Source organism: Anopheles bellator, chromosome 2 (assembly GCF_943735745.2).
Source record: "Anopheles bellator chromosome 2, idAnoBellAS_SP24_06.2, whole genome shotgun sequence".
In the NCBI taxonomy this organism is placed as follows: domain Eukaryota; kingdom Metazoa; phylum Arthropoda; class Insecta; order Diptera; family Culicidae; genus Anopheles; species Anopheles bellator.
The window spans coordinates 21440496-21465804 of NC_071286.1; the positions used below are offsets into that span (position 1 = coordinate 21440496).

The 25309-nt window shown below is 50.4% G+C and overlaps 2 protein-coding genes and 1 non-coding gene across 3 annotated transcripts in view; 2 read left to right on the forward strand and 1 right to left on the reverse strand.

Annotated features, from left to right (window-relative positions):
• LOC131207172 (MAM domain-containing glycosylphosphatidylinositol anchor protein 1-like) overlaps nt 1–1529 on the forward strand; it is a 189446-nt gene extending 187917 nt beyond the window's left edge. Inside the window, exons 7-10 of the mRNA XM_058199783.1 lie at nt 296–417; nt 752–932; nt 1015–1188; nt 1287–1529. Of these exons, the coding sequence (XP_058055766.1) occupies nt 296–417; nt 752–932; nt 1015–1188; nt 1287–1529 (720 nt within the window). The remainder of the gene's footprint in view (nt 1–295; nt 418–751; nt 933–1014; nt 1189–1286) is intronic.
• Nucleotides 1530–20330: 18801 nt separating this feature from the next.
• LOC131207173 (sodium/hydrogen exchanger 9B2) lies at nt 20331–25309 on the reverse strand. The gene is made up of 7 exons (XM_058199784.1): nt 25282–25309; nt 24673–24948; nt 22261–22804; nt 21274–21449; nt 21077–21183; nt 20710–21015; nt 20331–20630 (listed from the first exon to the last, which is right to left on the reverse strand). Exons 1-7 carry the CDS (start codon nt 25307–25309, stop codon nt 20331–20333), a joined length of 1737 nt encoding a protein of 578 aa, XP_058055767.1.
• Trnae-cuc (transfer RNA glutamic acid (anticodon CUC)) lies at nt 23422–23493 on the forward strand. Its single transcript has one exon. It is a non-coding gene; the product is annotated as a tRNA-Glu (tRNA).

Genomic DNA, 25309 nt, shown 5'->3' on the forward strand with positions numbered 1-25309 from the left:
TACTATGGCCTATCGGTTCGAACGGGCGCTAAACAACTTGGAGGGGACCCCAGAATATTGGAACCCTGGAATGCCGGACATTAAAGCAAACCCCAAAACCGGGAGTGGGCCAAAAACCGGAACACTGCACGAAAGAATGTTCTGTCTTTTTTTGCTGATTCTGATTGCACTTTTTTTAATCCGACTGTGTTCCATTTTCACATGTCAGCCATCCGTGGCTCTGCCCTATTTTTTTGACACTCCATACTAACCCCACTAACGCCTCTCTCTCTTTCTCCGTCCTGGCTCGTTGCAGGTCTCGTGGAATCAGAACTCATTTCCGCTGCAGCCAACCGACCGGCGCACGATGTCGTCCAGAGGCAATCGGCACACGCTCACCATCCGCCACGTGCAGCAGGAGGACTTTGGCAACTACAGGTTAGTATCGGGCCCTTGTGAACTTTGCACTGTGGCCGCACTGTGGCACAGGGACTCATCTACGATGCAGCAGCCCATGAATACGGCAGAACGTTAATATCGGATGCCTTCGGCAGTTTGAAGTCCCCAAAACCGGGTCAGACCGGAGCGTGTTTTTTTTGAACCGTTCCGCCATCGTTTGTTTACCGAACTGCCTGGAAGATTCGCCAGGAAAAGAACCCCAGCCCCGCTTTGGGTCGATCTTGAGTTATTTATGAAAACGCGCGGCGGTCTCCGAGTTACCACTCCATTTACATACGACTTTTCGTGATCCCTTTCCCTGTCCGGTACACAGCTGCGTGGCGGACAACTCGCTCGGACGGTCGAAGAAGTACATGGAGGTATCGGGACGACCGGGACCGGCCGATTTCCTGTCGCCACCGTGGAGCCGCTCGACCGACAGCTTTAATCTGACCTGGAAAGTCGAATCCTATCCACCGCTGCAGGAGGTCCGACTGCTCTACCGAAAGCTGATGGTAAGGCCGACTCCTTTCTCCTCTCCGGAGAGATCCCCGCTCGCTCTCCTAACGGCCACTCTGCCCCTCTTCTCCCCGGTAGATGAATGAAACGTTCCAGCAGCCGGGCCGGTGGCACGACGTAATCCTCACGCCCGCTCCGCGACCCCCATCGGAACCACTGACCCACGTGATGGCGTTTACGTTGCGGGGACTACAGCACAGCTCCGTGTACGAGGCGATCGTGCAGGCTAAGAATCGGTACGGCTGGAACGAGGTAAGGCCGCACGTCGGTGCCAAAGTCTTCAAAGAAAGCGACTAATCGGTTTCTTGGGGTCTGCTTGTTCTTGGCCATCCGTTGACAAAAAAACATAGGTTAGCGACATCTTCCAGTTCTACACCCAGCGAATATCGTCCGACACGCACTCGGAGGAAATGCAGGTCGCCAGTTCCACATCGCGGAGTGGAGCGACCACCCTGCACCGGACCACCGCACCGCGGTCACCGATCTGGGCCGTGCTGTGTCTGGTTCCGTGGCTGCTGGCATCGTTCACCGTGGGCACGGCACGGCTCGCCGACAGGGGCCCGATCCTCGATCGGTCGGCGCTGCTCATCTAAGGTCACCGTGTCCCTCCGGCTGCTTCACCAGCGCCCGTCGACCGCCCTCCGACCGACGTGTGGCAACGTTCTGTGAAATAGTGGTGATAGTAGAACCGCGAACGCATCCACCATTTTGAGTTCCAGATACCTTACCTTACCCCGGGGAGTCCGTTATATCAATAGACTTGAGGGCAAAGACTTACCGTTAGCACCGTTCCCCAGACAGTTTACCGCACCAATCCCTCAGTAGACCCTCGGTTGAGGAATCAAATCCTCAGGTCCCACTAACCCCGTGGCGCAGTATTATTTGCAATAGGTGTGTGTGTGTGCCTGTGTGTGTGTTTTTGTTGTTGTTCTAAGCATCTTTCAGCATTGAGAGGGTCCTTCACAATCCCAAGTCCCACGAATCGGAGGGTACGCAGAATCGGAGATGCCGACTTTCCGTACCTCTGAAGAGAGTTAACGCCTCGAACACGACGGCGGGTAAGGCTAGGCGTTCGTTCGAATTCGGTACATAAACTAAATGCCAAAGAAAGAATCAACCATGCTAAAGGGGGTGACAGTAACTGCACCGCTGTTGCTGCCGATGATGATGATGACGATGATGGAGCGGTTGATGCGGCGCAATCCTCTTGTATAGGTGTATATGTGTGATTGTCGAGAGAGAAACGCGATATGTGTATTGCTTCGCCAGGCCCCCACCAGAGGACCGCCAGAGTCCTTAGCAGCTTCCGCAGCTTCTCGTTTCCACCGGTCGTCCTCGTGACGCTCGGATTGTGTACATACCAGCCCGGCAGCCTAACCGCAGGCGATTTGTCCCCAGCCGTGACACGAAAAGAACACGAGCGCGAGCATTAAGCGTTATAAAATCCGATTCTTGTGTCGTGACGCAAACAGCTGTAGATGTCAGGGTTCGGTGTCGTTCGCCGTGTAATTGTCACTCACCGCGGCCCAGCCCAACGCGAACGTCGCAAAGTTGCGGATGGTACGGCCAAGGAACTGGGCGCTGGGTGGCCGGGCATCATTACTAATTCAACAACGAACCGGAGCTAAATTTATCGCCCAACGTCGGGGCGTGTCCCCGACCCAACGGCGGGCGTCAGTTGTGTGCGCTAATATTTAGATAAAGTCTTAAGCAAATTAAAATCAATTCCAGTCAGCAGTCGACAAAACGTCGTGAGCGTCGCCGTCGGGTTGAGCCGGGCCTCAGGAGGACGCTCCTTTTCTCCGGCGCAAACGCGTCACTCTGTCACTGCTGTCACCCTGCCCGGGAGACCCCAACGTTGCCCTTTCGGTCTGTGAACTCTGGCACATGACGGCAGCCAGCAAACCAAGCCGGCAGCAGGAAGCAGGCGGGAGAAGTCTTTTGTAAATAAATTTTAACCATTGTTTTGATTAGCAGAAAGTCAACTTGTAGCGCTACTTGTGCGAGCCTCGGGAGCATGGTCCTAGCATGGCGTTGTTCTCTTATCGGCCCTCGAACATAGGTAGCTCACATACGCTCAGCTCATAGGTAGCCGATGATCGATGATGCGGAGTTTGATAAAGTTATTGGAATCCCCGTCTCACGGACTCACGTGTCTCACGTGCCTGGGAAACTTTTGCGAACGTTCGACTCGTCGCTGCCCGTCGGTAATGGAGTTTTGGGGGCCATTTGCCGGATTGGATCGGAAAACGGAATCAATTAATGTGGACCCGGGCGAAAGTAAATTAAAGTGTTGCCGGCCCGGACCGTCAAAAACTAATCGAAATTTTCCGGGACTTTCGGACCTTGTTTTTGTGCCGGCGTCCAAAGGGGAAAATGGAAAACTTTTGGACACTCTCTCATCCACTCCGGGCCGGGGCTCGGTTTTTGTTATTGTTTTCCACCCGATCCACCATCTTGATCCCCCTGCGGGGGGGGGGGGGTCCTTTTGGGCCCGTTTTCCATTGTAGCTCCACCGCTTGGTAAGTGTCGCCGAACGGAACTGTTTATTAAGGTCCAGTGGTCCGGTGGCGCACTTATAATAGGGTCCGTTGTTTAAAGTGAAAGTGACCGAAAATTAGCAAACCACAACCCGGCAACCCGGCCCATCTTCCGGACCACTTCGCTTCGTTGTGTCCGAATCTCCGAAAGTCTGCGTCGTGCGTGTGGCGTGGCGTCTTGGAGGACGCAAAAGGGTCCCACCGAATGAGTCCCCGAATGAGATTAGTGAAGATTGCTTCCGCAACTTGTCTCTCGCGTGTACGAGGGCGGCCTTCTCTTCAATCTTCAGTCCCGGGGCCCCGGGCCACGGTGGGCCTTTGTCCACTCGAAACTCGTTTAGGATCCCATGTTTCGATGGAACAAAATTTTTGTGCGCCCTTTCCCGGGTTTTTTTTTCCGGTTGCAAAAGGAAAATAAAATGTTGCGGGAAAAAAAACGGGACCAGAACTCTTTTCACTTCCTTTGATGCTGCCGGCCGGCCGGCCAGGATGAGGTTTTGCGGCCCCTGACCAATCCCAGCATCCACCCCCGGCCCCGACCCGACACCCGTCAATGTGTCTGTGGTATTAAAAGTTTTCGGGTTGGTCTATAAACTTCCGCTTCGATATTATCTTTTCTTGCCCACAGTGCACGCAGGCTCTCTGCGCAGGCTGGCGCAGGCGGAAGTATCTTCCGGTTTTCCGACCCGATTTTCGTACTCCTTTTTTGCCCGTCTCGTGAAGAAAACGATTCGAGTACAAAGGGCCTCCGTGACAGCTACGGACGCGGAGACGCGTGGACCACAAGTGAGAATGTAAAGCAGCCGGAGCGCGCAACGAGCAGGGAAGCTTCAGGAAAAACTTCCCTGAACAATGTCCCAGTGACAGGGAGAGAGAGAGAGAGCGAGAGAGCGAGAGAGCGAGAGGGTGCCAAAAAAGCTCCAGAACTGAGGTTGAAGAACGAAAGAAAAACTCGCGACACTTGCCATGCACTCAAGCGTAAATAAGCTCCAGACCATCATGATGAATGGCGGTCGTCCTTTTTCAGGGGAAGAAAAAGTGGACACCAACATCACCAGCCACTACACCAGCTTCGTGGTCACCCTTGCTGGGTCTCTCTCCTCCGTTGGAGGTCTTTAAAAGCGTTCGGCGTCCGCCGTCGGCCTATCGAGCGATTTCTTCGATGGTTTGTCGTCTGACGACACGTCTGGTGAGCATGACTTTTGGCAGAACTTAAAGCCGAAGATCACAGATCCCGGGTCCCGAAATTCCGCGTGAAGAAAATGCATCGACATCCCTGGGGCAGGCCAATCCTAATGCATTGTGTACATTTGGAGAGTCACCACAGAACATAGATACACGTCGAGCGCTCGGTTATCGATAGGTGAAGTTTGACTAAACGATTAACAATCACTCTGTACATAGCTTTAGACTAGCCTAGACCTCCCGACAGCTCAGCGCACTGACTTAAGACACCTTAGGTAACGGTCACACATCAGCAGCATCAACGCACTAGCGATAAGCATTAATATCCTCCCCGCGCCCCTTCGTCGATCTCTGTCGTTGTCCGCCATCCTCTTCTTTTTAAACGAACCTAAGCAAGGAACAGAAAGCGAGAGAGAGAGAGAGATAGGGAAGGGCAAACGAATGAATGAAGACTTTTAATATATAACTAATGGATGTACCTTCGAGCATGTATAACGTTAAGCCATGGATAAGAGATAAGAGGCAGAAAAAAAAGGGAGAGCATCGCCCTCTAGAAACTCATACACACAGCATGTCTAATCGCAACGGGCAGCATTCAGCTAAGGAGAGAGAGGGAGAGAGAGCGAGAAAGAACAACCCAACTCAACAACTCACCGTCGGATCGGTGGCCGGTGATCCGTCGCAAGAAAACCCGTAGATAAAGCCGTATAAAATATGTACCGTTTAAGCAGTGAAGTAAAGTATTTAGCGTTAGCAAAGGTAACATTACAACAAGCGAAACAAGCAAAAAAACAACCAAACAAACATCCCACTCCTTCGCAGACAACCTTCTCCTTCCCCGGGCAGAATCCCGGGGCGTTCCGAGGTAGGTAAAATGCGCCGCGACCCTAATTGGAAAAGCGGAAATATTAATAGTGACGTCGCGGGCGCCGCCCAGCAAGTCAGCCAGCGGCTGGCGGTGGATTAAATATTGACTCTAACGCGTAAAGCAACAGGCAAGAAGCCCCACTTTACAGTAAGAAAGTACTCTAAGGTAATGGATAAACGTAAGTTAAGCAAAAGAAGCATTAAAACACAGATAAAAGCCCCAACACGCCGGACACGGCACACAACAAACAGAACAATATTTCCCCCAGAAAAAAAAAAACAACAACCGAAGAGTAGATAAACCGAGGACCGAGCTGGGACCGTCACATACACAGGCGCCACACGCAGCAAACCGAAGCAAACGCAACGCGCCAAGCCGCGTGTGCGTTGATTTAACAATGAGAGCGTGAAGCAAATCCTGTATGAATTATTGTACCAGTCAACAACAATTCGGAAAATAAAACGAAATTAATACGAAAAAAAATCAAAGATCGATCCTTTTCAATCGTCCTCCGTGGCTAGGACCCGATCCGTTCCGAGTGCCTTATCCGTCCGTTTGATGGACCATTAACGTGCCGCAATTGGTGCACTTCACTCGAGGGTTGGCATTAGAGAAGCGGTAGATAAACAGTGAAACTTGCAATTACATTGCACCATTTGTCTGGTCCAATCAGCCCAACCCAACGCTAATCTGGCGCTGCCCCACGAAGCAGTAGCAGCACTTTATCTTTAGTACTCGGTTGACTATACTTTCTCAGCTTGAAGGAATCACTTCGCAAGTGCCACGGTCATCCTCTGGGCTCTGGGTCGTTCCGGACTCGAAAAGGCGAAAGATGAGTGACGCAACCAGTCGCTAGACTGTTGAACGGTCGTGGAAATACCATCGAAATCAGCGTTTGATAGCGGCATAGTTAATGGCACCCAGATCTGGAGTTCGGGTCAAGACAGGGCAACCTCGGACACTTCCTCGTCAGAAGTCACACGGAGACACCGGGACACCGAACGGTGTGGACGACAAACCACTCACCTAAAAGTTAATTAATTTGTATCCTCTGAAGCGTTGATTTCTTCGTCCGACCGCGGCCACCTTACGCAGGCGTCTGACATCGGAAAATCGAACCGAAACGAGCCACGACGTCGGCTGCCGTTTTTCCAGCCGTGCTCCAGCTCCGGTAGGTCGCCGGCTCAAGAGGATGGCAAATAGAATTTAAATTCAACGCCCAACGGTTGATCGGTCGATTTTGCAATCGGCCCGAAGACACACATCGTAAGTAAACCCGATAAGTAAATTCCGAACCGGGCGTTCATAGCGTTCACTTTGATTGGGGATGTTTTTCTAACCTCACTAATGGAAGGACAGAAGAACTCACCGATAGCATTTACCATTTGCGGGCCACTTAAAAACATTTAACGTGCTCAAATAGCCGTACTTACGGGTGTCGGGGTTTGGGTTATCTCCGAAGTTTTGCGCTTGTTGAGGAATGTTTGAAAGCCAATCTCGCACACGCGGCCGATTTTACACCGAATGCAAGTATAGCTATCGGCTCTTTAAATGAGCTTAGTTGAAAATTCATACCTTCCCGGTCCTTTTTAGTCTTGCCTTAATGCGTAACATAACAGAAGCGCATAATGAAATGCGACCCCAGAAACAACGGTATCTGCATAAAAAATTTAAGACCGTAATGAAATATTTCACAGAGTACTCGGAATTGAGCCAAAAAATAGCAACGTAGACACGGCACAGATGCCTTCGCCTGCACATGATGATCCTGTTACTTATGTCTACTTTTGAGTTGCTCAGTCTTTTGTGGAAAACAATTTCAAATTGAAATGGCACTTTTTTCTACAATAAATTACGATTTATTGCTTTAATTGAATTTTGATGCACCACTTTGTAGCAACAGTAAATTACTTGATTGAAATCGCACTTCTCAAACATTACCTTATCCACCTTATCGGCATCGATTTCTTCCACGCCCGACACGCCAAATAAGTTCATCGACTCGCTAAATCCCCTCGAACCTACAACACAACCGGCACTAAGTACTCTTTCTGCCAGTTTTATTACAATTTTTTAGAGCATAAAGTCATCGGGACCCTTGGGCCTCTGGTGTGGGGTGTGCACTGCACGACCGCAACCTGTGTGCAACGTGTACACGGCACGACCGTTTGTACGTGCGCCGCACACGTTCCCCGGCTGGCCCTGGCTGCCGGGATGAACCGCCGGGAACAGGATAGGAGGAGAGCAAAAAAGAATCCAAATAATTTATATTGACTTTTAATTTATTGCTGTGGATAAATTTCCGGCTCTGAGTGCACTCTGCAGGCCCCCGGGAGGACCTCCTGCTTTATACCTGCACCGCAAAACCCGGGTGGGGGTCGCTCGTATTTTTCTTTTCCCTATTTTCCCGGGCCTCCCCGGAGGTCTGGTGGCTTACCTGCCTCTTGCAGTGAGTGGTCCTGCAACCACTCGGCATGCACTTTCGCGTCGGAAGTAAGCGAATTGACGCGTGAGGCGCTCCGGCGGGAGCTTTCCTTCCCAGGCGGCCAGGCGGCGGAGGTTGAGGTTAGTTTCGGTTCGGCCGAGATTACGATCGTTCAGTGTGTTTACACAACTTTAATTAATCTATAACACGATCTGGAAGCAGAATAAATTGCATTTTGCTCGCCCATCGAAGCGTCCCACCATCGAGGCCCTTGGGTGCCTGATTGAGGTCTACGGCCCGTGCCTGTTCCTGGCCACAGATGTATATGTGTGCGTTCCATTTCTCATTTCCGTCTTCGTGAGCTCCAGGCGTAGGTTACGTGCTACGTGGTGAGCTTCGGATTAGTTTTAAAGGGAAAAGTTCAAATGGCGAAACCACAAGCAGCCAAGCGGGATTTGAGCCGAAGGCCCGTTCACATGCAGGGAATGCGCTCAACCGCACCGAATAACCGGTGCATTGCCAGCCGGTGCGAGTGGCTGGCCTCACACATTTTTCTCCGTGCCTTGAGATCGGGCCATTCAACCATCTGCAACCGGGAGGATGGTAATCAAAAACGCATAACCACACATTAACTGCGGCGCCTGCGAACCCGGAACCGGGACTAGGTATCGCTCCCACTTTCGCGGGAACCAATCGGAGCAGCCGACCGCGGAAGCCGCTCCGTTCAAAATTACATCAAGTTTAATGACGTTTGAAATTGGTCGCCCGGCCCGGCCCGACATCGCCCACCACTGATAATGGCCGGGCCCGTGTAATTGAAATGAAAATTTACAATTCGAATTGCCCTCCATTACACCGTCGTCGGCAGTCGCGGTCGCGGAACGCGGCCTTTTAGCGGCACCCGCCGGTCCAATAACATTGGCACGGCTCGGTCTGTGGATTGATGAAATTTTCACGCCATTCGTGAAGTTATTTAAAATTCTGTGCACAGAAACTGGCGCTAGTACATTCGGCTGCAAGCGATCAAATTTCATTAACCGTAACAGATTAATTCAAAGGGCAGATGTAATTTTCACTTCTCCGCTTGATTGGTTGACTAAAATATGACTACTGGCGCCGACATCTTGTTGACCGGTTGAAACGTTTCAGAAGGAATTCCTCCGAGCTGCATTTTGAATCGGTTCGATCACCAATTTGCATATGCGCCTCGATGTAGGCAATCCGCAGATAACAAGTGGGCATACTCTTCTGTTACATTTGTCATTTGTCTTTGCTGATTTCGAGGCTTAAGGTTGACATAGGGGCGAAGCATAGATACCAGCTTGAAGCTAACGAGCCCGTAAAAGACTCATTCTTACGCAACGCTCGATCAAAATGGGTTCACCGGGATTTCGGTATAATGTTTTGCCACCAGCTACCGAGTGAGCGCCCCAAACCTATACACAACTCCCTCCTCCGAAAACTTTGGCCCAGGAATCAACATTTCCGTGTCCTGCAGACGGGCCAACAATCCGGGCCTGGCAGTGAGTTACGGGCACCCGGAACGACAACGAAACCGAAGAAGTAAATTTCTGGAGAAATAATTTCACGGAAAATGTTACAAATAGCTTTCGCCATTTATTTCCCCTGCCGCGGAGTGTGCAGTCCCGCGGGAAGTCACGATCCGACATCCGAGAGTCGATGTCTTCCGCGTGGGTCGCCAAGCGAGGCAACGCATCGCTCCCGGAGCCTTTCCGACGTCAAGCGAGCGCAGCGAATACGCACTTGACTCGGCACGATCTTTGCGCATCGACACTTCCGATCGGTCCTCTGGCGTGGGATTTATGCCGTCCGCCCGTCCGTTGCCATTTCAGCCCCGAGTGCGCTGCAATCCGCGCCGCAGTGCAATCGGGACTGGTGGACGAAGAAAACTTCCTTCGTGCGACAGAATTCCCATCAACCCGGGACGCAGGAGACGCAACCCTCGGGTGTCGAACCGAGGTGTGTTTCAGGTGAAAGATTTATTGAATTTCTTCCCGGTCCCGGTTTCCGCTCGTGCTTTCGGGCAGGAAACTTTCGAGCGCTCCGGCTCCCGGGCTGTGGAGTGATGAAAAATGTCCTTCCTGCGGTGACGGAGTGCCCGTGCTCGTGTGTGTGTGTGTGTGTGTAAAAGGATATCCGGGCGAGGCCACCTGGTAATTTGATACATCGGGAACATCCAATCTGTTTGGCCTCATGTGGAGAGCGTCTCGATTTCTTCCGGGCGATTCCATTCTTTCGCCGGTAGCAATACGACACACGGCGCTAGTGGCTCCCCGGGCACACACCAACCGGACCGGGTTGGGGGATATAATTTTCAGGAATGTAATCGAACTGGATGGAATAACACATTCCTGCACACCTCTGCGGACGACGACCGGTGGAAACCTCTTCCGGCTTGCAACAATCGCACAACGGGGAGTTTGAGAACAAATTGGTCAAATATCACGCCACACACCGCGATGATCGAGTCGGACAGCTTCCACCGGCAGCGTAACGAGCGCTTTGGAACTGATCCCCCCGGAAATCCCACGGAGTGAAAAAGGGAACCACAATGATTGAATTTCGGGCACTGCTCGAAGAACAGAACCACGATTGCAACCGTTCAGCGATGTCCCTTCTTTCTAACGATCGTGCCGTTTGGGTTGGCGTCATTTTCAATTTACACAGCGAACGTGCTTATGATGAATTGTTTTCTACGTTTGTTAACGAGCCTTCTTTACAGGCCTTGCTGGTTCATTTTTAATTGTGTACACTAAACATTCCATTTGTAACCGTAAATGGTAATGCCAAATTAAACTGAACAATGATCCACTGTTTATTTTTTGTACACTTTGTTATGAATTAAATTGGAATAAAACAAAAACAAAAACACAGTATGTTGGATAAATAACTAGAATTCATTTTAATAAACTTAAACACCACCAGTGACGATTAGTAACAGTTTGAAAGGTTCGTTCTTCCTCTTTCAAATGCATCGAAAGTGGAAATGCAGTGGAAATTGGATCATGGAACAAAGCGCCAATATTGAATTTTGTTTTAAACTTGATAAAACCTGTACTGTGATCTATAATTTTTACATGTTTTTGGTGAAGAAAGTAAGAGTAGAGAAAGAGTTTTTGTGGGGTTCGTTTATCTCAAGCAACTCATAAGGACTTGGAAGACGATGAAAGGCCACTGTAAGATGGTAGAACGATGAAAATTTCACTGTAAGGATGTTGGTTGAAGAGAATAATACGATTGAAGACACTATTTAGAAAATTTACGTAACGATTCTAAATAATATTACAATTTGTGCTCGTTTTGTCGCACATGCATTAACAGGCGACCAAAATGACGCTCCTGTAACACATTCGAAAGACATGATTAAAAGCGCCATAATAACGACACCAAGTTTAAAGAATCAAAGTCGATTCTGCGCACTCGAAACAATGGAATGGTAGTTGTTTGAAGAGCACCGAAAGCCATTGGTAATTGGTAAAAAAAGCGCAACGGACCGGGAACAACAGCCATTTCGATAATCCTTCCGCCTGAGAGCTGCTGGGCTCGCAGCATCGTTAAATGGTGTGAAAAATGGTAACCCTCCCGGCACGGTCGGTCGATCTTGGCTGACGATTTATCGAATCGCGAAGTGAAGACATCCTCACCAGCAAGACCGTTCCGCGGGTGGATTAGACAGACGACCCGATTACGAAGCCATTGGCGGGGTTTTGCTTAATTTGCGCACTCCACCGGTGAGCCCTATCGGAAGGACAATAAATTTCGCTCCCGAAAATAAAGGCTCCCGGGAAATCCCCAGGTGAGCGAGCACCCTGGCCTCGTGGAAGCGTGTTTCCCGTCCTCCCTGGCCCTGTCATACCGGCACCCGTCGCCCGAAGTGACGAAGGGATCCATCAAAGATCCTGCCAAACACCGCCCAAACCCGGCTTTGATTGATCGAGCCTTATCTTTGATTTATCGATGCCCGCCGAACGCCGCCGCTTTGCGAACCCCATCTGCTCTGCGACGGCTTCCCGGTGCCCTATTAATTTCCTTACCCACGTCGATCCTGACGGTGGATGGACCGAAAAAACAATAGATAAATTTAAAGGCTTTTTACGGGACCAACAACAAGACGATTCGGGGCGCGAATTATAAATCGGCACCATTACTAAACGGTGCCGGATAATTCTGGCGAGCTTCGCTTTCCAGTTCCGGTCGGCCAGGGTTAATTCGGCTTTCGATTCCTTCGTTCGATTCACACACATCACACAACTTCATCAACGAGCAACGAGCTGTCCTTCTTTGAGGCCGCGGACCACCACCAGCAAAGTGAAGACTTGGGCCATCTTTTGGGGAGCGTTTCGGGCGCACAAAAGGACAAACAAGATCCTCTCCAAGACGACGGCCGGCTGTGTGGCCATTATCATGCGCAATATTACTCATTGGAATGACAAAACTTTTCCTAAGTGAAAAACATTGCCCGGGACATATTTCAGTGGCCAAACTCCGCGGCTAATGGAATGGCTGGCCGGCAGGAGATAGCGCCCGCCGAGCCTGCCAGTGGCGGAGGTTGATGGCCTCATATCGCGCGGTTCCACGGAGCCCGCCTAGCCAAGGCGGTGAATTTATTTTCATTACCCATCTGTTGTGGCCAGTCAGTGGGGAGTAGTCAAAGCGGATGGACCGCCAACGCGGAAAGGAAGATTCCCACCGTCGGCTCCATCCCGTGTTTCGGGTGTGCCGAGTCCCGCGGGTCACATAAAGTTTTCCCTTTTTTTCCTTCGGCCGCGCGCTCTCTCTCTCTCTATCGGGCGGAAAGTGCGTTCCCGAGATAGGTGCCGTTTCCGGTGGTGAAAACTTTGGCGTAATGGCAAGACATCCGTAACTATCAATAAAAGTAACACTCGCGTGGCCACGTGCCACAGGACACCTTCTCCTTCCAATTAAATCATACTTTTCCCTTTTCGAATCGAAATTTGGCCGCCTCCCGGCCAGCCACAACGCGAGATTTGTCCGTCGTAAATCCGCTAGATTACACGTCCAATTTGCTGCCCATGGTGTTTGTGTGTTGGTGTGGCCGCGCTTAGGCTCGTTGGGGTGAAGCGCTATAATGCCATTATCGATGTCATGGCCTCTGGAAAATCTTTCGCTCACCATCGCCGTCCCCAACCGCTGTGGTTCCGGACCCGAGAAAGCGGAAGTTTAACCCAACTAAGTCTGAGCCCCCGTGGGAAAGTGAGCCCGGGCCCCACCAGGAGCCCAATCGCCCGGAGCCCCATCGTGACCGTGAACGGTGGTGGTACTTGGCGAAAGTTTTCTGATTGAACCAAACACTCAACTCATGCCGCAGAGTTCTTCACTTCAATTCTACCACGAGCCGTTCAGCCCGAGTGACGGGTGTGCCGGGAGGTGCCGCCGGGTTCCGGGAATCGCTGTCTCCCGTTCCGGGCCCACCGAGGGGGTTGCGCAAATGCAATTACAGGCGTTGCGCCACGGTCGCCACTTAGAACTGATGGACAGCCCGAAACACCCCACAACTAATCTGCCAGCCGGATCCTCAGCCGAAAATAAATTTACCACACCTTGGATGTGTAGCTCTCGTGAAGGGCACAGTCTCAATGACCAGCGCTAGGTCGGAATATCCACGATCTGGAAAAGCGTTACGATGTTAGGGGGCGAGTTTGATTGAAGTTCAATAATTTAACGCCGGTTTTCTGGGCCAACCCATTTATCCACTTATGTACCCCCATTCTTGCGATGCACTTTTAATTCATTGCATCAACGTGTAGGATGTTATTTTATTGACAACCTACGGTATAATGTCATCAAAGTTCAATATTGGAGCACTTTTAGTTTATTGTACAGTTTTTCAACAGCACACCACAAAAGGAGCTATCGGAGTTTCGCACACTTTCGTAACATACCCGTCTTCCTAATCCATGCCTTTCTTGGGCTTATCATCCTGACATTCTCCCCCCCCAGGCGGCTGAGGTTCCACAGGGAATACTCCGAAACTTTTCCCATCATCATTATTCCCCTGACCGCTGCCCTGGTCAGGAATGGCCCAAAACTCCCCAAAGTAGACCGTCCAACGGGGGGCGCGGGAAGGTTTAGTTTTGATGAGATGATCTGCGACCCCTGAGACTGTGGCCCCGGCCGGAGCAACCAGAATCGTAAACCTGAATGTGGGGACCTCGTAACGTCGTAAATTACGATTGAAAAACCCTAAACCGAGAAAATTGGCACAGATAGGTGGATGATTGTGGGAAAAGGAACCGATCAACTGAAAGCGTCCGATGCAGTTGATACATTACACCGTTTGCGGTCACCCTTTGCTATTTCCCGTACGCCGAGTGAGAGAGATATTTCTTAGCCCACCGTAGGCCCATTACATTTTGTTTATTTTAGGTTATTAGATAAATGGATAGATATGAAATGGACGTTCAATCAAGAAAGGAACGTAAGCAGATTCTGGTCGGCAGCTAAATTTATTTTACTAACTATGTAATTTATATCCAAGTTAACAAACAATAATAAGATTTGCTTTTTAGCTAACAAACTTTATTATTCAGGTTAAACTTGCACGATTTTAAACCACAACCCTGATTCCCTTCTCATTTGCCGGCGAATGTTTGGCTTTTGAGGTTAACAACGTAAAAGAATGAGAGAAATTTAATTATGCCCTCATCATAATATGCTGATGAAGCATTACCCCGTCGGCGCTCAACACCCTTCTGCGCCAGAACACCGGAGGCAATTGACTTTCCATCACGCAAACTGCAATCGTTACGCGGCGGGGCTCGATCTGGGGCCTTTAAATTTCCCACTAAATTTATTCCGTTATTGTTTCTGTAATCAATGGATCCTGCGGGACTTAAAGTTCTTTTTAAACACTTACATAGCAAAAAATGGACACATAGCAAGCAAGAGGAGTCTCACCAAAATATATGACATCCCAAAGGTGGTGTCAAAGAGCGGCTTTCGTTGAAGGTCAACCCAAAGCCACCGATCAAATTGTACATCGGATATTTGGTAAATTCGTTCTTTAATTTCGTGACCTGACGCAGATCTTTGTTGATTCCTCGGGCTTCGTCGGACCACGGACTGAGCACGGAAAAAAATGCGCAGAAAAGATAAACGGATTTTTTATCAAACCGATGATGATGAACCAGCCCCCCTTAGGCCCTTTAAGGTGCCACTATTACGCTACTTTATCCTGATTCATCATAAGTGTCTCAATAAAAATTCAAATATAAAGACTCACGTTTCATAAAACACACATCAAATATAAAATGATATTCGTTAAACAGCTGAATTAAGTAAACACCACAAAATTCCGTACAATCTGTTCCTTTCGCCTTCGCACATCCATATTTGGCTACAGTAAAGAGAAAGTTACGGCACCACGATCCCCATCGTTGACATTTCAATAATACGTTGAGTTTTAATTCATTACCTTCCAAATCCGCCACGAAGCGGGCAGCGGGAAGGGCACAAACTTTATCCATTTCGGTCACCGGAGCTGGGGCATCAATTCATTTATCGGGTGCGCAGCTCGATTCCGATTGGAGTCACGTCCGCGACCATCGGCGGAGGGCGGACGGCAATGTTTGTCCCAAACAGCTGGCTTCCAATGTGCATTGCTTGGGCGAACCATGGCCGGCTGACCATTGCAAGGATCATCGTGGGTCCGCTCGGTTTCAGAAACGCTCCCCTCCCCCCCCTCTCTCTCTCTCTCTCTCTCTCTCTCTCTCGCAACGCAAGAAGTGGGAGATCTTACTTAAGCCCTCGGCAGACCGACATCTTCCATTCTTTGGCCCACGTTAAGAACCTGCTGACATCGTTATGCATACTCTTCTCGATCACTATCGGCGTACCGAAGGGAGAACTTCGCCTCTAGAGGGCGAAGGTAGCACTGGTCCTGCTGCTGTGTCCTGCGGTCTGGTCCCATATGCTCCGCTACAACCGAAAGCCCGGCGATGGGCTGTTGGCGTTCCGGGCGGCGGCTTCGATCGTTGCGCATAAACACGCGCCGCTCGGTCCTCGGGCGTCCGGGGCATGGGGAAAACTTGTTCTGGCACATCCGCAAATTGGATTTGGTTCAAAAGTTTATGTGTCTGGGATTTGTCTCTCCGGTTTCGGACCACGCCAAACTGGACCACGGATAGCCACGCGCGGGGTGGGAATGAGACGGCAAAGTTTCCCGTTCGTTGTTATCCTTGCCGCTGCTGCAACGTGCCACAGTCGCCCTCGGCCAGGTATCATCGTTGCGCAGCGGGGCACACCAAATAAACTAGTGTTATTTATCATCTTCTCCGGGCCACCTTTTTTCGGCCACCCAGCGGAAGCCGTTCTGTCCGATCTCTCTCTCTCTCACTCTGTTCTTTCACACCATCTTATGCGCCCGGAAACCGATCGGAGCCAGGATCGACCGAATCGCTCCTCAACACACTTTCGGTAAACGGTTTACAATTGAGATCATTGTGAATATTTTATGACGCGTTTATCCGCCGCCGATGAAAGGAGTTAGAGCCGCAATTCATTCGCTTATCCTTGTCCGCAACACGTGTTCAAATTTAAATCGAATTTTTGAACAATTCCACCACCACCTCAGAGGGTTGCGTTCTAAATTGCGGGGCGGTTTATACCCCGCATGATGTGGTTCGGTTATTGAGTTTCGAATCGGAACCACCCGTTCAGTACCGGTCGAACACTGTCACTCGTTCTCCGCAGCGAATTGTTGTTTGCCAATGTTCACAAACAAACGACAACTAATAATTCCGCTAATGTTCACACGTATGTCGATGCGCTGCGATTGTTCTGTGGCATAATTATGTGGTCAGGAAAAAAAAATGCTTGTGTCGCCGAGGCGCACTCTCTAATGCGGGACACTAATTTACGGCATCCAATTACACTGACTGAATGGGGAACGTTCGCATAATTAATCTAATTCGACGGCTCTTATGGTACAAAAGCATTTATTATGCTAATAATTTATTATTATTTATCTGCTACTGGTGGCGGAACACGCTAACGATTGTTACGAAAATTGAGCAAAAACCGGCATTTGATTACTGTGGTGTTACATTGAATGCGCTAAATGACAATTGAGGGATCAATTCATCGTCAACGTCGGTTCGTAAGCCAAAGGGGAATTGGTTGGTTTTTGTTGCTCTGCCGGTGCTTTTCATTTGTAGGTTACAATTGATCATCCATTGCGCCGATTGTCCAATTGTCCTAGCTATCCGAAAGCCACTTTACCCGTTGAGACGCGTTGAAATAGGATGTATAAATGGTCCGCATAGCACCCATGTAAAAATTGCAACCAATTTTAAACCAAGTAGCTTAAAGCCACCCTTTAACTGATCCATGCCACTAGAACCACTCTCAATCGTCTGGGCAACATTTGCTTTCCAAAACTTGTATGCAACATTGCATACAATATTGCATGGAACTTTTTTTTTCGATATCGATTTTTCTCCAGAACTACTGAACCAATCCGCGTGAAATTTTGCACTGGCCAGTTTTGTGACACCGGACAGTGAGTGAAGGACAATTCGACCCCCGCACACCTCCGGGGAGGAGGGCTCCTATACAAACGTAAAAAAAAATCCTTCACAATTCGGGTTGTTTTCGATCCAAATTCTGCAGTTGGAAGTTTTTGGGAAGGAGAAATGGGTTTTCGGGTCGTCTGGCCGAAAAACATTTCCAGACCAAACCAGAAATTTTTGGGGCCGATATTTCCTATTTTAAAAAATGGCCAAATGGTGTTGAGGAAAACGCCCAAAACACTGGAATGGCCAAGAAGTGGCGCAACATGCGAAAACCTCTGCACCAGGCCGAGGGGAAAAGCGCGAGTGGTGTTTTCTCAAATGTTTTCCCTGAACCTTCCGACGGAACCTGATTTTCTTTTGTGCATTGTTGCGAGTCTTACCTTACTTTCCTTCCCCATTTCTTTCGATTTGGAAATGAAGCAAATTCTAAAGACATCTTTAGCGGTTTTAAGAGAAAATGTTTGGAATTTATTACAGGCCAAGTGTCTTACGGAAGAGCATTACAAAGAACAACCACACATCACACAGCTGGCCTTTACCAAGCAGCGGCCCCCGTGAAGGTGATCTCCTTCTGCGCCACCTGGTTGGAATAAAAAGCGAAAGGACGGTAAATGACACACCCATTGGATGACAGGAACAAGGTGCTGCTACGTACGCTAAGCAGCCAGCGCCACCGATCTCCGGGAAACCAGTGAAGTGGAGTGCAGGTTGGCGGGGAAGCTGAACTAGCGGCGCATCAGGATCGTTCCATCGACGGAAGGCTCAGCGTCAGCGATCCACCCCGCACGGTGCCGGTGTAGCCGCTCGAATCCACCGCTGGTACAAGTCCACCGCAGCCGCCGCAGAAATATCAATAAATACCTAGTTAGTCGTTGTTCCATTGGATGCCTGTCTTCCTTTTTTTGTATAGATGAGGCCGAAAGGCCATTCAACAGGTATCGATTTGCTCTCACATACCCCAGCTATGATTTGATGTAGCTTGTTCTCTAATACAATCTTTTAGGAGCTTAGCTACGATCTCGCCAATGCCTTTCCACAAATAGGCTACATTAAGTACATTAAATTACATTACACCACGCCGTGGTGAAAAATGATCTCCAGGACCTCGACCATCGCTGAATACTAACGTTTGTGGACATTTCCAGTGCGTCTGAAGACGGCCGCGGTGAATGACGAATCAGATGAAAAGTATTGCATACTCTAAAATTACTAGCCATATTTGCAACGCCGAATGAAAGAAAGTTCTTGAATTGCCTCGGTATTTTTATTTCAAACACAATTATCTAACGATTCCCGCCGACGTTCACGAATTGGCATACAATAAGAACCTTGTAAGGATCGACCATTTGGGGGTTCTTTTCCATCAACCAAACAACCAAACTCGCGCAGAGCCTCTAACCATTCAAGTGCCACGAGGTGAGAAGTTCCGCCAGTGCATTTAACGATTGGCCGTGTTTCGAAAAGTTTCCGTTCATTCCGTGAACACTTCCTTCCCATTATCCTATTTTTCATTTCGACCCCCGAAACGTACTATTTTCATTCGGGCCCCTGAACATCGAACACAAGATCGGGGATTGCAAAACTCAACTCAATTTGGTGACCGTCTGAGGGGATGCTGACCAACAAAAAAAACCCGATGGATCTCAGCCGACCGGCTGGCCGGACGTGTCTGGATGCGGATGGTTGATGCTGCGGCGCAGAGGAATGGCAGCAAGGACTGTGCATTCGAAGAAATGCGTTCCGCTTCCGGTGCTGGAAGTTCCGTCACCGACGTGAACGGCGCAGCACCGGAAAAAAGGGTGTATAAAAATTTGATGCAAAAGTTTCGCTCGAAAACTGCAAGAAACTCCGCACCACGCCGGTCCGCGGGAGGATCGCGTAACCCGTGCTCATTTGCCTTGCCGGCGGCGGTGATGGCGCAAACTGGCCACCGGCTCTGGCCAACCGCATAAACGCAACCGACGTTCGACGACACGAAACTTACCGCTCCAAAGGCCGGCCGCGTTCCGACCAAAACTTGCCCAGGTCATTGGGAAATTTTTGTCTGATTTATAGTTTTATAGTTGCACCAAAAATTTCAAATCATTTCCTCTGCGGCAGGTCCACCGTGGCCAGTCTTTTCGGTCGGGGGCCCGTGCCCACTTTGAAACGTCATTTTGGGCGCAAAGTTTTAACGATGAAAAGGAAGCTCCCGGGGGGGGGGGGGGGGCCTGGAGAAGCCGGGGAGAAGCCGGTCGGTGGTCGAACCCGAACTGTGTGGCATAGTTTTCGAAGATTTTGCCCGCCACCGACCTTCACTCAACCGAGTCCGTCCCAAGACGTTACGCAAAGTGACGCGTGGTTCTTTTGTGGTAAGTTCCGCAGAAAAGTATTTCGGTTATTGCGAATTGCACAAAAATCGCATTCAAATTTACAACCCCCGTAAGGTGCAACGGGAGGATCCCATTCCCATTGGTCTTTAGCACTTAGTTTTTACAAAAATGTTTTTCAATCGCCTTAAAATGCTCGGTCTAAACACGCATATTTGTTATTCTTCTTAATTTATTAATTTATCTCATTTATCTCAACAATAATCCGTGCTCTACGCAATACATCTACATTGGTTGCAATTATCGAAACGGTCCGACAAGTTCTATTAAGAAGTAGACCACAAATCTGGTCTGTTACGCAACTATTGTCCATTTCAAAACGTTAGTATAAGTATCTCGGTGTAAGTCTAACGAGGATACGCTGCCGTTTGAACCCATTGCTGCGATGAACCCCCATGTCCGGGGATTAAGTAAGTACATGGTGCGTCTCGCGAGATCCTGCGCTTCCGCCCGTCACTGGTACCGATCGTCGTCCGCCGATCGTTTCAGCCACCGGGGTGCCAGCTTCACCATCAGCAGCGCACCGAGCGGGGCCGTGAAGATGATGGCCAAAACCGTCACAATCAGCACGGTCTGCGCCCTGTCTGCGTACTCCTCCGCCGGTGCGTCGAGTGCCCGGGCAAGATCGAGTGCCGCCGGACCGAGGGCCGCCTGGACGGTGGCCTTCGGGAAGCCGGACAGCGTAACGTACGCCCGTTCCTTCCCGTTCAGCTCACTCCCGAGCGTGGAGCAGTACGAGAACGCCAGTCGAGCCTGAGAAAAGGGAAGCCACCGCCAAAATCGGAGCTAATTAATTGTCGCGGTCCTTGGAGCGGGACCTGCGGACGCTTACCAGCACGGCGACGACGAGCGTTACCATCCCGTACAGGACCGTTTCGCCGGCCAAGGCGGAGAAGTTGACTTCCTTGCCGATCAGCGAGAAGGACACGGGCTTCAGAAACTTCCACAGGAGATCGAGGTACACGCTCACCGCTTCAGCACCGGCCCCGGGCCGCTTGCGCCAGCCGGTGCCGGCCACGAACGCAGTCACGATGCACCCGAGGGCTCCGGCCGTCGGGTAGCCGATCGCCTTGCTGCCAACGACGGACAGCGTGCCGGCCAGGACCGTCATCGTGAACCGCAGCCCGGCGCTGTACCTCTGCGGAAGCGAACGTAATTAAAATTTCACCCAAAAGTCCGCTCCGAACGGGATGGCATACCGCGTGGTACGATGGCAGGTGCGGAAGGACGAGACCGCACGCGGACCCATAACCGAGCCCAATCACGATACCGATCGGACCCTGCGCGATCTGCCCGGTGAGGTTGCCTGCGGAGGAAGAAGCGAGCGCGGGAGAAGCGTTAGCCGAAGCGGAACGAACGGCACGCCACCGGCACCGTCGCCGACCGACCCACTTACCGGGGACGAAGATCAGGCCCAGGATGACACCGAACAGGAAAATTGCCAGCACATCATTACAGCTTGTCACGGCGATGATTAATGTGTGGATGCCTTTGCCCAGACCGAGCCGCTCCTCCCTCAGCCGCAGCAGCACCGTCACGACGACGTTCGGCGAGATGGCCGTCACCACCAGCCTGCGGGGATATGAACAAGGACGACGGGCCCTTAGGAGGTCGAACAGGACGGGAAGCGGAGCGGAGCAGAGCAGCTTCCCTTCCGATTCGGGCCCGGTCGGGCATCGACACATTGCGCCCCCCGAAAAGGTGAGGTGTTGGTGTGGTACAACCCACTCCCACCCCCCCCACAGGATCCAGGAAGATTATCATAAAACCGCGGGCGAGCGGGAGAGAGCCGAAACGGTTGAGCCCGCTGCATCTGACGCTTTCCATCGAGTGGAGGGAAATTGATTCCGCCACGCCACAGATTCCGGAGGCTCCTACAGGACACGTGCCTCCATCGGGCAGCAATCCATTTAGGGGCCGCGAGTCGGCGGTCGGTACAATAATGATCCGGAACCCCGTTCCGTTCGCCTCTTCCGGTGGCCACGGGGGGAGGCACGGTGAGGCATCCTTCCGCGCGGGAGTTAAAAACTCTTTAGCGGGCCCTCCTGAAATTCACCCGCGCGGATCCTACTCGCCGTAGTTTCTTTTGCTGATGCCGAGCGCTTCCGGTCGGGATTGGAGCTTGGCGCACAAAGCAAAAAACGGCATCCTTACGGCGGCCACCGGATGAAGGTGGAAAAATGTGCGACCATTGCGAGCGACGCTTTTATGTGGCTTTCGGTACACTCTCAGCAGCATCCATTAGCGGGGCCGGTTGCGATTCTTTCAATTCGCCCGTTGTTTAATTTTTTTTTTTTGTCTTCCACCTCCCGGAATCCTTCGTAGAGCGCGTTTACAACCAAATTATAGCATTATCGCCGGGTCGGTCCGGGTCTCTACTCACCCCAGAAGGATGCCCCAGAGCCAGGGTAGCTCGAGGAGGTAGTGTGAGAGTACGGCCGTGGCGGCAACCTCGGCCCCGCTCGGTACCACCGTTAGCAGCAGGATGAAGCGGAAGAGGGACCGCAGGGCGGCGTAGTCGAGGCCGAGACCGGCCAGCAGCATAATGTTGACGAGCGCCATCTCGCGCAGGAACACCTCGAGCCGCTCGTAGCCACGGAAGTCCGCCCAGCCCACGTTGGCGTACAGGACGCCCCAGCCCAGCATGCCGAGCATGTCCGGGAGTCCGGCCATCGCGACGAGCTCACCGCACGTTTGGGCGCCCACGAACAGGAAGGCGAGCCGCATGAGGCCACCGGTGGGATCGGAGAGGCCAGCCGGCAGGATGGACCATGCGATGGCCCACAGGAATCCGAAAACGACCAACAGGGCCACTGGCTGCGAGGTGACCGGCCAGCTTCGCTGAACCGTGGGGCATCTGCGATGGAGAAGCGGCACCGAGATTTGTAGAGTTGCGTGGCACTGACACCGTTCCTGAAATGCTAAATCTAATTCCCACGAATCGGAGCCGAATGCCGAATCGAACAGGAACCGAGTGTATACGGAACATGTTGGCCTGGCTACCGGAAAACCATATTTCAACTCAAAGTACGTTCGGAGAAATCGGAGCCACAACCACCGAAAAACCCGGTTACAGTTCTGCCGAAATGGCCAACAATTTCGCAGGGTACATTTTAGCGAAATAATATAATTTTATACTTTCACGGCGCTGCAACGAAAAATTCCAATTATTCCCCCGAAAATGCTCATTCGATATTTTGCTCCCGGCGTGTTAATGGAGCAACTACCGGGAACGGTGAGCGGTGGCATTTCGCAAAGCTAACTCCCACCTAAAAGTGTGGCGTGAGTGTGGAAATGGTAAATTATTGAATATTCGAAGCATCCCACCGGAACCGAAAACAAAATCCTTCCGCCCCGTTCGAACACTCCGGAGCGGGGCATATCGAGTAGCATGAAGAACACCACAAACAATTGGTCTATTATCATAGCAACCGACGGCAGCCGGGAAAGGCGACGGCGCCGAACGGAAAACAAGGTTTCTTGGTTACGCAGCTGCTGATCGAGAGCATGTTGTGTTCGTTGCCGATCGACGTTACCTTGGCGGTCCCATATTGTCTAGTGGTTAGGATATCCGGCTCTCACCCGGAAGGCCCGGGTTCGATTCCCGGTATGGGAAGGGAGAAATCTTCTCTTTTTTTGTTTTCCTTAACAACAACCTTTCCGCAATTGGTCCATCTGTGAATTACCGTATTTTTCCGTGTATAACGCGCACCTTTTCCCCAATTTTTTGAGCTCTAAAATCTGGGTGCGCGTTATACAAGGGGAGTAAAAATGTTGTCTCCTATAAACTTACAAATATGCCCTTTTAGGTACATATTTTATGGTATCATTGAATAAATTATGAAATGCACTTATTTGTTAGGAATATAATTATCCATACAATATCATCATTAAGTCATGGCAGGGAGTTAAAACAGATGTTGTGAAATCATTCAAAAAATGTGGCATCAGCAACGCTATGGATGGATCTGAAGATGTAGCCATTTTTGAGGACTTTTCAGAGAGTGACAATGAGGAGTACATTGAACAGCAATTAGAGAACATCAATTTACCAGACAGCAGTGAATCTGAGTTTGAAGATTATTACGAAATATAAAATACTAGTATGTCTTTTGCAATTAATAAGCATTTTATCTTTAGTCTACTTTAGAATATTTAGAATAATACGAGGTGCGTTCAAAAAGTTCTGACAATTTTGTATTTACGATACGACGCTACGATACGTTTTGGGTGATAAAGACGACATCACCGATGAGAAAAATCTTGTCCAAGCAAAACGGTTGTCAAAAATTGACCGATTACTCAGAATGGCCGAACTTATCACCGGAAATCGGATATACGTAGCCCGCGTAAATACAAAATTGTCAGAACTTTTTGAACGTCCCTCGTACATCATTATCATTGGGTATTTGTTGGATATCACATATCTGAAAAATGTATATTAAAAAACTTTTATCCATTTTTTTTTCTCCTAAAATATGGGTGCGCGTTATACACGGAAAAATACGGTACGTCGGTCAATAAGCCCTGCGGCTACAGCAAAAATGGTTTTCATGATCTGCACTGGAAAGCTGCAAATTGCTGAGTGCGACTGAAGCAAGCAACTGGTTCTTTGTAACAATTTGCTATTCCCTTTACTTGGTAAGTAATTCCCGGTCTATCTGTATCAGAATCTATAGCCAATGTAAGATGATCTTCTCATCGTCTGGGACTTTCTGACTGAAGTGAAAACATTCTAAAAATACCGCAAACACATGATCGTTATCTGCTGCCCACCGGCTAGAAGTAAGCAAACCGGGCCCATAGCCCCACCAGATATACTTGCTGGGTGTCGTTGACGGAGTGACCGCCATTCCACCGTGGTTAGTCGTCCGGAGCACGCCGTCGGTGAGCGGGATAGTCCCGGCGCCGTCCCGGGCGGACTGTGAATGCTTTCCGGCCAACGCCATGGCCAAATCGATCGACGGGATCGGTCGCGACCGTCCGTCGCGTTCGTCTATTTCAGTCGACGGCTGCCCGTCGTTGGTCGACGGTCCGTCTACGGAACCTTCCTCGACGGATGTTATGTAAACTGCGGCGAGAACGAGAAAGGCGAGAACCGAGATTACGGAGTTCGGAGTTTGAGTTTGGCGCGATTCACACGCAGGCACTCGGCACTTTAGTCAACCATTTTTTTACATCGAAGCTGAGTTTACAAACTTTACATTTTCGTTTCATTTTCTTCAACCCGCCGTTCCACAAACAAAAACTCACGGCGGACACGTGCGGCCTCACGCTGGCCGCACATCGGTCGTACTGAAGCGTCAACTGCCACACGTTGTAGACGTTATCAATTATGAACGATTAATTCCGAAGGCGACAGCTTCATTGTCGCGTCCGTCGCCCCACAAACACCGACACTTACTTCTCGGTGGCGTCCGGGCAGCATGCAT